The sequence below is a fragment of the Arachis hypogaea genome, chromosome 19 (genome assembly GCF_003086295.3).
Source record: "Arachis hypogaea cultivar Tifrunner chromosome 19, arahy.Tifrunner.gnm2.J5K5, whole genome shotgun sequence".
In the NCBI taxonomy this organism is placed as follows: Eukaryota; Viridiplantae; Streptophyta; class Magnoliopsida; order Fabales; family Fabaceae; genus Arachis; species Arachis hypogaea.
Genome location: NC_092054.1, coordinates 71,832,226 through 71,843,576, shown reverse-complemented (window position 1 = coordinate 71,843,576; position 11,351 = coordinate 71,832,226). Strand labels below are relative to the sequence as shown.

At 33.0% G+C, this 11,351-nt stretch overlaps 1 protein-coding gene across 1 annotated transcript; it reads left to right on the top strand.

Annotated features, from left to right (window-relative positions):
• Nucleotides 1–3,318: 3,318 nt before the first annotated feature.
• Nucleotides 3,319–3,726, top strand: LOC112775173 (uncharacterized). Its single transcript, XM_025818664.2, has one exon. It carries the CDS (start codon nt 3,319–3,321, stop codon nt 3,724–3,726), a length of 408 nt encoding a protein of 135 aa, XP_025674449.1.
• The last annotated feature ends 7,625 nt before the right edge of the window (nt 3,727–11,351 follow it).

Sequence of the window (11,351 nt, the reverse complement as noted above, 5' to 3'; positions counted from 1 at the left end):
AAAATTTTAAAATTCTTGTTTTCTTTTTCTAGAATTTTTTGAAAATTTTTAATAAATAGATAAAAACCAAAAAACTAATAATTGAGTCTCCTGTTTGAGTTTAGTTTCATGTTTTAAGTTTGGTGTCAATTGCATATTTTTATTTTCCTTCAATTTTTCGAATTGCATGTTTTTATTTTTCTTCATATTTTTCTTAGTTCTTTCTTGATCTTCAAATTGTTCTTGATAATTTTCCTTATTTGATCTTTAAATTTTCTTGTTTGGTCTCTTTTGTTATTTATCTTATACATTTTTAAATTATTAGTGTCCAAAGTATAAAAATTTTTAAGTTTGGTATTTTTTGTGTCCTTATTTCTTTAAAAATTTTCAAAATTTGTTCTTGGTGTTCATCTTGATCTTCAAAGTGTTCTTGGTGTTCATCTTGACATTCAAAGTTTTCTTGTTTGTTTTCTTTGTTTTGATCTAAAAATTCTAAGTTTGGTGTCATTTTATTGTTTTTCTCTTTTCTCATTAAATTCAAAAAAATATCTTTTCCTTTATTTACTCATCATTTTCAAATTCCTTAGGTTGACTTAGTCAAAATTTTTAAAATGTGGTAGTTTCTTGTTAGTCAAGTCAAAATTTGAAATTTAGTCAAGTCAAAATTTCAATTTTAAAAATTTATCTTTTTAAATCTTTTTCAAAACTTCCTAACCACTTTCTCTCTCCTCATTTTTTTTCGAAAATCCACACCAAAAATTTTCAAAGCTTTTTAATTAATTAATTAATTTAGTTTTCTAATTTCTTTTATTTCTTTGTCTTTTCTTAATTTTTGAAACTTGCATCAATTTTTTTATTTACTTTATTTTAATTTCTTTAATTTTAAAAAAAAGGAATAAAATTTTTATTTACAATCCACATCATCTCCCTTTCTCCATTATGGACCTAAGTGGAAATGAACAGTCCAAAGGACTCTAAGGTCATATGCTAACCCCACTACTGCTTCATATGGGAGTAGTATCTGTATACCCCCATCAGAGCCAGTAATTTTGAGCTAAACTCTCAGCTCATTATCATGGTGCAGCAAAATTGCCAATATTCCGGTCTTCCACAAGAAGAACCTACTGAGTTTCTGGCATAGTTCTTATAAATTGCTGACACAGTACGTGATAAGGAGGTAGATCAGGATGTCTACAGATTATTACTGTTTCTATTTGCTATAAAAGATCAAGCTAAGAGGTGGTTAAATAACCAACCCACAGTAAGCATAAGAACATGGAAACAGTTATCAGACAAATTCCTGAATCAATATTTCACTCCAAAAAGGATGACACAGCTAAGGCTGGACATCCAAGGCTTTAAATAAGAGGATAATGAATCTCTTTATAATTCTTGGGAGAGGTATAGAGAGATGCTAAGGAAATATCCCTCTGAAATGTTTTCAGAATGGGTGCAGTTAGACATCTTTTACTGTGGGCTTACAGAAAAGGCCCAGATGTCTCTAGACCACTCAACTGGTGGATCTATACATATGAGAAAGACAATTGAAGAGGCTCAAGAGCTCATTGATACAATTGCCAGAAATCAGCACCTATACTCAAGTGGTGAGACCTCCATGCAGAATTCAAGCTTGGGCAAGGGGGGAGTAATTGTTTGGTAGTATAGCATCATATAAGTTAGTTTCTAGAGAGAGAAGCTCCATCTTCTCTCTAGAATTAGGGTTCTTAGGCTTAATTCTATCTTAGATCTAGGTTTTGATTATTGTTCTCATCTTGTTTCTTCTACAATTTCATGCTTCTACACTTTGATTCTCTTAGTTTTCTTGTTAATTTCCCTTTTGTGCTCTCTTTTATGTTCATGGATGCTCATGTTGGATTTAGATCTCTTTTAATGAATTTTAATGTTTGATGTCTTATAATTGTTGATTTGAGTTGTTGATTTACTTTCTTGCAATTGGTAGTTGGTAGATTTATTATTCTTATATTTTTTACTATGCTTTCCTTTTATGCCTTCCAAGTGTTTGACAAATTGCTTGGTTAGGCTTTAAAGTAGATTTTGAGCATTCTTGGCTTGTGAAGAGTAATTGGGCAATCTTGAGTCATTAATACCCAATTTAGATTGGTGATCTAGAGTTGTTAGTTAATATCATTTTTAATGATTCTAATCTCTTGCTAATTCAATTAGTGAGTTAATTAGGATTTTTGATTTGAGATTAACTAGTCTTGTTTGACTTTCTCTCATGGAAGATAACTTACACCTTCTTCCAATATTGGGGATGACGAAATAAGATAAATTCTTGTTAAGTACTCTTTAGTTACTTGCTTGATTTATTCTTCTTGTCATTCAATTCTTGCCCCTTTACTTTCTTGCCCCTTATCAATTAAACCCCCCTTGTTCCTCATAGCCAATAATTGACCACTTCATTGCAATTCCTTGTGAGACGACTCGGAGTTTAAATACTTCGGTTAATTCTTAATTGGGATTTGTTATTTGTGACAACCAAATTTAGTTTGATTTAAAGATTGACTATTGGTTTGGACTATAGTAACAACGGAAATATTTGTGGAATTCCGAACCGATATGAATCCTTGTATCAACCTCTCCCTCTTCAGCATGGATAACATAGTGATGGACGGAAAGATAGTCCATGCACCCGAGTCAGACAATGAGGGGGAGCCTCCTCAAAATCTGAAGACTTTGGGACCTCAGGTCGGTCCGTCTTCCACCTCGGGACCTCAGACTGATCCGATTTCTCCCTAAGTAGCCCAACCCAAAAATGTTGCTGTTGAGGCCTCCTCGGTTGCTGTATCGGCTGTGCCCATTTCTGTGCTTCCTCTTTCTCCAAAAAAAGACGAGGCCACTGGCGAGAAACTTGATCCCCTCTTTGGCGAGAAGCCTTGAGTTCTTTTCAGTTCTCTTTTATTATTTTTGTAGTAGCCCGATATGTGGGCTTTTATAACACTCTAATTTTTTGTATTAGTTTGTAGTTTTTAAACATACACTTTTACCTTTCGTTGTCTTATTCGCAATTTTCATTAAATAATGTTCAAATCTTAATTACGGTTGTAAAGTATCCTTTTGTTTGTAGTAGGGTATAATTTGTTTTAACTCTTAGGTCTTTGCCATTTTATTAATTTCCATATAATTAACGGCTAATCAATAATCAGAAAACGTGAACCTAGGGCAACCGTTACCTTACACACATATAAACCATGTCCACGAGACATTAATCAACCAAATTAAAGTATACGCAGTTATATACCCTTGCTCACACACCCAACCATCAAAACAAAACGCTAAAGATTCCAACATTGTTATTGTTTTCGGGTCAAAATCACAATGAGCGAAGAGGTAGTTAACAGTACCACCGTAACCAATTTCATTGACGACAAAGATGGCTTTGACAAATTTGTCCAGGAATGTTTCGACATGGTGGACGAAAATGGCGACGACATGCTTTCCCTTGAGGAAGTACGTGGTGGATTCCGAAAGCTTTTGCCATTCGGTTCGGAGTCACAACCAATGAAGCCAATGGATGAGGGCATGTTGAAGTTAATATTCGAGAGGTTCGACCAGGATAAAAACGGAAAACTCGATATAACGGAGTTTAAGTCATTGATGACGGAGATCATGAACGCCGTTGCCCGTGGGATTGATGGATTTCCAATCATTGTCAATCTTGAGAAAGATAGCATGCTGATGAACGCAATTCAACATGAATTGGTCACACAATCATCATCTAAGTAAACATATATACGTTTTTCTTGTCATTTTATTTTTTTATTTTGATGTACATTATTATCATTTTATTTAACTTTTCGGTCGTAAAAGAAGTTGATTTGTCTTCTTTTTTTTGGCTGTCTTCTTAAAAATTAATTTTGATTCCTGGAGAAAAGCAATTACACGGTGGATCAAAAGGATCTCAAGAAGAAGAAGTGGTATTCTTTCGGAAGCAAAGATTAGTTGATAGAGGAAAAACTAGTTCTTTGCATCATACAATCATGTAAGTTTAATTTTTGTTATTGATGGAAGAATCATTTTAATTAGTAATTTGTAAATATATTTATGAATGTTCAAATTTTTACAGTACGTATAGCAACAAATAAATTAAATTTATCTAAACTTTTATCTCTTCTACCTTCTGCCTTTTATTGCAGTAATAGAATAGTTAATTATATATTATATTATATATATTCAATATAAAAGAAATATAGGTGATGGCCAAACCTTTTTATAGCCAATTTTCAACTAGTTTTTCTTACTTTACTCTACTCACTTTTTTCTATATCCACACTTATTAAAATCTAAGTTCTAGTCTAAATACATATGTATTATCCATTTCTCTCGTGGCTTTCAACAAAATTATCACTAACCTTCGATCAATATTCTATTTTATTTTAGGATATTTTTTTAACGAGCTTTGAATTTTTTTTATAATAATATTAGGTTACATTAAAAGTAACTATTAAAATTAATTATTAGTAAAATATATACATTTAAATATAAAATATAAATAATAACTAATTTGGTAGTTGATTTTTAATATGCATATAGCATTTTTTATTTTCTTATTATATGTTTCGAATGCTCATTTGAATGTTAATGCGAGTTAAAACAAAATTAAAAAAAAAATAGTTGATATTAGCAGATAAAGAATTAATTCTCCAATTAAATTTCATTACATGCGAGTTTTTACTCTAGGTTAAGTTGTTGTGAAGTTATTTTATCAATATGATTCAAATTTAAAAATAAAAAGTTGCGTTTGATTTGTATTTGTATTTTTATTTTTATTTTCAGTGTTTTTTGTTTTTTGAATTTTGTAAAAAAAAAAAGTAAAAATAGAAAACAAGATTTTATTGTTTCATTGTTTTTACTTTTTTTTTAACAAATTCTAAAAAATATGAAACAGTAAAAATAAAAACAAAAAATAAAAACAGATGGGGTCTATTTATTTAGATTTGACAAAAAATTTAAATCTATAAAAATTAAAAATAAACGCATCAATCTTTAATTTTATTGAATTGGGATTGAGCACTCCTAATTTTTCACATTTATATTTTTGTAAGAGAAATAATGGGTATAAAAACACTTTAAAAATCTGGTTTCAAAATTAATTTTATTCCTTTATTTTTTTGACATGCCAACCAAATTATATTTAAAAAAGAAAAATAAGTTTATCCCCATTCACTTAGAATTAAACTTTAATTAATAATTGTATTCATCAAATTTTTAAGTTGATAGAACCCAATTTATAAACTAAAAAAATGCAAACATTCACTTGGATTTAAAGATAATTGGTTTTGTTTGAGTTTTCGTTTTGAAATATAGGGTATTGATTAAGCAAAAGGCATCACAATGAGCTATAGTGATTGTATTGGAGTAAACTTAGAGTTGTTAGAAAGAAGAGCTCATACTCTACAACTTTTATATTGAATATTTTCTCTAATTCTCAAGGATACTAGGTGTAATCACAACCATTGATTAGTGCCAAAAATATTCTGAATGCTGTCTATCCTAACCTCTTCATATTAATTTGATCATAATTTGAGCTATAAAGGCCTAAATGAATCGATTCTAGCGGCATTAGAAAGCAAACATCTAGGCTTTAAAATGATATGCTTAGCTTTATAATGGATAGTCAATATCAGCCACGCATGCTACCATGTTTTGCACCACAACAGATGGCTCACATGATAGCATTAATGAAACACGTGACTCACATTTTGGGCCCCAAAAGGTCCCTAAACTTCATATTTTTTTATTACCGAAAGAGAAAATACTCAGAAATAAACATCAAATTATTGATTTGAACCGTGACATTTTCTAACTAAACTTTGATATTGTTAATTGTCAGTTTTGAGCTAAAACAAATTTTGAGCTTTTTATAACAGGTGAATTTTCTAAGCTGGTACTTAGGATTCATCAAGTTTTTTAGTCGATAGAACCCAATTTATTGACTAAAAAAATGCATACATGCTTATAGTACATTGGAGGAGGTTGTTGTCATGAAGATTGATCATATGCTTGAGGCTCCTCCCACCATTGATTGTTCCATCCTTGATGCATGTTTTTATTGTAATTTCCATATTCTACAACATAATTAAAACTACACTCATAGCCAAAAAGGTGAGAATTCATAGTAGATAAAGAGAATCAAAACAAAAGCTAATAAGAAACAAAGAAAACAACTCCTAGCAACAACAAACAAACAACCCAAAAATAAAGCTATTCACAATATCAACATATATATACAATAACCAATAACAAACGCACATTTGTAAGTCCCTGGCAACGGTGCCAAAAACATGATATGAGGGTCGTCCATAAGGTTGAGACTCCTCCCACCTTTGATTGTTCCATCCTTGATGCATATCCTCATTGTAATTTTCCTTTTCTACAATATAATTAGAACCAAACTCATAGCCAAAGTGGTGAGAATTCATAGTAGAAAAAGAGAATAAAAACAAAAGCTAATAAGAAACAAAGAAAACAACTCCGAAAACTAGCAAGAACTAACAAACAAACCAAAAATCAACTATTCACAATATCAACATATATACAATAACCAATAACAAGCGCACATTTGCAAGTCTCTGGCAACGGCACTAAAAACTTGATATGAGGGAAATCGTCAGTTAAGAATTTTCACAAAATAATCTCGTCGAAGTATAGATCTAAACCGACAAACATCCCTCAATTAAAGTTTAATTTGTTTGCCACTTAAGTCAAACCTAATAAAAACCGAGAGTATTTAAACGTCGGGTCGTCTCTCAAGGAATTGCAGAAAAATATGCATATTATTAGTTATGAGAAAGTATTTTTGGGATTTTGGAATAAGAGACAAGAAATGCAAATAACAAAAAGATAATCTAAAAACTAAGAAAGGTCCTGGCAAGAAGTGAGAATTAGAATTCCTATCCTCATTATCATCCTCAATTGTGATGGTAATTGTCTTTTGTGCTCACTTAGTCATCCTCTAACAAATGAAGGAAAGTCAAGTGAATAGAATTAACTTGACTTCACAAGTCCTAGTCAACTCATAATGAAAGACTAGATTTAGTGAAATTCAAGCCAACTAGAAACCTTTAATTACCAATCAACAAGATATTTAGACAACTCAAGAGTCTCCAATTACTCAATCCAAGCCAAAAGTATAAAAATCTACTCTAAAACCAAGCCAAGCATTTTATCAAACACTTGGAAGGCATAAAAGAAAAGCATCATAAAAGTGCAATAATAATAAATCTAGAACTACGAAATGCAAGATAATAATAATAGCAACTCAATTAAACATTAATAACATAGAAACATAAAATTGAATGAATAAAAATCAAAACTACAAGAGTTCATAAGCCTAAAGAAAACCAAATAAAGGAACATTCCATTTTATGACTACCTCCCTTCATTCCCCCTCAATCCTTGGACTCAATAGCATCAGAAATGGGTTGGATTGGGCTTTGCCAGCTGTAGAAATTGCCCCCAGTGTGTTTTATTAAGTTGGTCACATGCTGCTTGTCACGCGTAGGCGTGGGTCATGCATACGTGTGACCTGGCGAATTTCTCCTCACGCGTACACGTCGCCATGAATTTCTTCAATTCCTCATTTCTTCACAAATTCTCCACTTTGCTTGCTTTTTCTTCACTTCTTCACTAAACAAACATATCAAGGCATCGAATGGAATTAAAGTGAATTAAATTTATCAATTTTAGGGCTCAAAAAGTATATTTCCACTCTTAAGCACAATTTAGGGAGAATTTACTAAACCATACTATTTTAGTGAATAAATATATAAAAAGTTGATAAAATCTACTAAATTTAGCACAAGATAAACCACAAAATTGGGGTTTATCAATGGCTTTTGGTGGAAGTTTCAAGAAACTTAATTGAATTGAATTTGAAATTCCAGTTACCAAAAGTGGGGGAACCGTATGGGGCTTGGGTCTCTTGGGTTCCTTTCTTTAATTTCATGGGCTTGTCTTTTCTTTCTTTTTTCAAAGTTCAGCCACTAAGTTTTGGATCAAGTTGATGGCTGAATTTGTATTGATAAAAACGGACTTGCTCGTTTGTTTATTGATGAGCGGATATTTTATACGCTTTTTGGGGTTAATTTCATATAGTTTTTAGTGTGTTTTAGTTAGTTTTTAGTTTATTTTCAGTAGTTTCTAGGCAAAATTTATATTTCTAGACTTTACTATGAGTTTGTGTGTTTTTTTGTAATTTCAGGTATTTTCTGACTGAAATTGAGGGAGCTGAGCAGAAATCTGATTCAGGCTGAAAAAGGACTGCTGATGCTGTTGGATTCTGACCTCCCTGCACTCGGAATGGATTTTATGGAGCTACAGGACTCCAAATGGCGCGCTTCCAATTGCATTGGAAAGTAGACATCCAGGGCTTTCCAGCAATATATAATAGTCTATACTTTTCTCAAGGATAGACGACGTAAACTGGCGTTCAACGCCAGTTCCATGTTGCAGTCTGGCGTCCAGCACCAGAAACAAGTTACAAGTTGGAGTTCAACGCTAGAAAAGGATCCAAAGCTGGCGTTGAACGCCCAAAACAGCCCTATGCACGTGATTAGCTTAAGTCTCAGCCCCAGCACACACCAAGCGGGCCCCAGAAGTGGATTTCTGCACTATCCATCTTAGTTTACTCATTTTCTGTAAACCTAGTTTACTAGTCTAGTATTTAAACAACTTTTAGAGACTTGTCTTGTATCTCATGACATTTTAGATCTGAACTTTGTATCTTTTGACGGCATGAGTCTCTAAACTCCATTGTTGGGGGTGAGGAGCTCTGCTGTGTCTCGATGAATTAATGCAAGTATTTCTGTTTTCCATTCAAACATGCGTGTTCCTATCTATGATATCCATTCGCACTTCAATATGAATGTGATGAACGTGACAATCATCATCATTCCTCCACGAACGCGTGCCTGACAACCACTTACGTTCCACCGTAGAATGAATGAATATCTCTTAGATCTCTTAATCAGAATCTTCGTGGTATAAGCTAGATTGATGGCAGCATTCAAGAGAATCCGGAAAGTCTAAACCTTGTCTGTGGTATTCCGAGTAGGATTCAGGGATTGAATGACTGTGACGAGCTTCAAACTCGCGAGTGCTGGGCGTAGTGACAGACGCAAAAGGATAGTAAATCCTATTCCGGTACGATTGAGAACCTGCAGATGATTAGCCGTGCGGTGACAGCGCATCTGGACCCTTTTCACTGGAAGGATGGATGGTAGCCATTGACAACGGTGATCCACCAACACACAGCTTGCCATAGGAGGACGTGCGTGCGTGAATCAGAAAACAGAGGAAAGCAGAATTTCAGAAGACAAAGCATCTCCAAAACTCCAACATATTCTCCATCATTGCATACAAGTATAATTTGTGTTCTGCCCTTTTATTCCTTGCAATCAAATTTGATAAGTGAATTATTTTATTGTTTTCTTGACTAAGAGTTACAAGATAACCATAGATTGCTTCAAGCCAACAATCTCCGTGGGATCGACCCTTACTCACGTAAGGTATTACTTGGACGACCCAGTGCACTTGCTGGTTAGTGGTACGAGTTGTAAAAAGTGTGATTTACAATTTCGTGCACCAAGTTTTTGGCGCCGTTGCCGGGGATTGTTTGAGTTTGGACAACTGACGGTTTATTTTGTTGCTTAGATTAGGAAAAATTTTTCTTTTTGGTTTAGAGTCTTTTATTATTTATACCTTGTTAAAACACTTTAAAAATATAGCTCAATTAGCTAGAGCGTGGTGCTTATGTTCTTAGTAATTGGCTATCCTATTTTTAAAATCTTTTTCAAAAATAATTTTTCTTTGAATAAATCTTGTGCCAAACTTTAAGTTTGGTGTTTTCTTGTTGATTTTTCTTTGTTTTTCGAAAATTTTAGTTTGCTTTTCTAAAAATTTTAAGTTTGGTGTTCTTTCTTCATGTTCTTGTGTTCTTGTGAGTCTTCAAAGTGTTCTTGAGTTTTCTTGTGTCTTGATCTGAAAATTTTTAAGTTTGGTGTTCCTTGGTGTTTTCCCTCCAAAATTTTCGAAAACAAGGAGCATTAGATCTAAAAATTTTAAATCTTGTACTATCTTATTATTTTTCTCTCTCCTCTTTAAATCCAAAATTATATTTTCTCTCTATTTTAAAGCAAATTTTCGAAATTTACCTTTAAAATTCAGATTTTTATTTCAAAATTTAAAACCTTTTTCAAAAATCATCATATCCTTTTCAAAACTTCCTAACCACTTTCTCTCTCCTCATTTTTTTCGAAAATCTTCACCTATTTTTATTTATTTTATTTTAATTTATTTTGTTTTCGAAATAAATAAATAATTAAATAAATAAAAATATTTTCTTCTATTTTACATCATCTCCCTTTCTCCATCATGGACCTAAGCGGAAATGAACAGTCCAGGAGGACTCTGGGGTCATATGCTAACCCCTCTACTGCTTCATATGGGAGTAGTATCTGCATACCCTCCATTGGAGTCAGTAGCTTTGAGTTGAATCCTCAGCTCATTATCATGGTGCAGTAAAGTTGCCAGTATTCCGGTCTTCCACAGGAAGAACCTACAGAGTTTCTGGCACAGTTTTTACAAATTGCGGACACAGTACATGATAAGGAAGTAGATCAGGATGTCTACATATTATTACTTTTTTCATTTGCTGTAAAAGACCAAGCTAAAAGGTGGTTAAATAACCAACCTAAGGCTAGCATAAGGACATGGAAATAGCTGACAGAAAAATTCCTGAACCAATACTTTCCTCCAAAACGGATGACACAGCTAAGGCTGGACATCCAAGGCTTTAAACAAGGGGATAATGAATCTCTTTATGATGCCTGGGAGAGATACAGAGAGATGCTACGAAAATGCCTGATGTGCGGAAAACGATCCGACACAAAACTCACTGGCAAGTGCACCGGGTCGCATCAAGTAATAATAACTCACGTGAGTGAGGTCGATCCCACAGGGATTGTAGGATTGAGCAATTTTAGTTTAGTGGTTGATTTAGTCAAGCGAATCAAGTTTTGGTTGAGTGATTTGTGATTAACAGAAATTAAATTACATGAAAAGTAAAGGGAATGGGTAATTGGCATGAAATTAAAGAGAATAGGAATTAAAGTGCTGAATCTTAAAGAACAAGAAATTAAATGGCAGAAACTTAGAACGCAAGGAATGTAAATTGCAAAATCTTAAAGTGCAAGAAATGTAAATGACTTGAATTGTAAAGGGAATGGGGAGTTGGATTTGCAGAAATTAAACACGGAAATGTAAAATTGCAACAAGCAGAGGAATAGAAGAACACTTGGATTGAATCAGATCTAGAAACAGAATTGTAAATGAGCAAAACAGGGAATGGG

Coding starts and splice junctions, on each gene's coding strand:
- LOC112775173 (XM_025818664.2), top strand. CDS start 3,319: ATGAGCGAAGAGGTAGTTAACAGTACCACCGTAACCAATTTCATTGAC.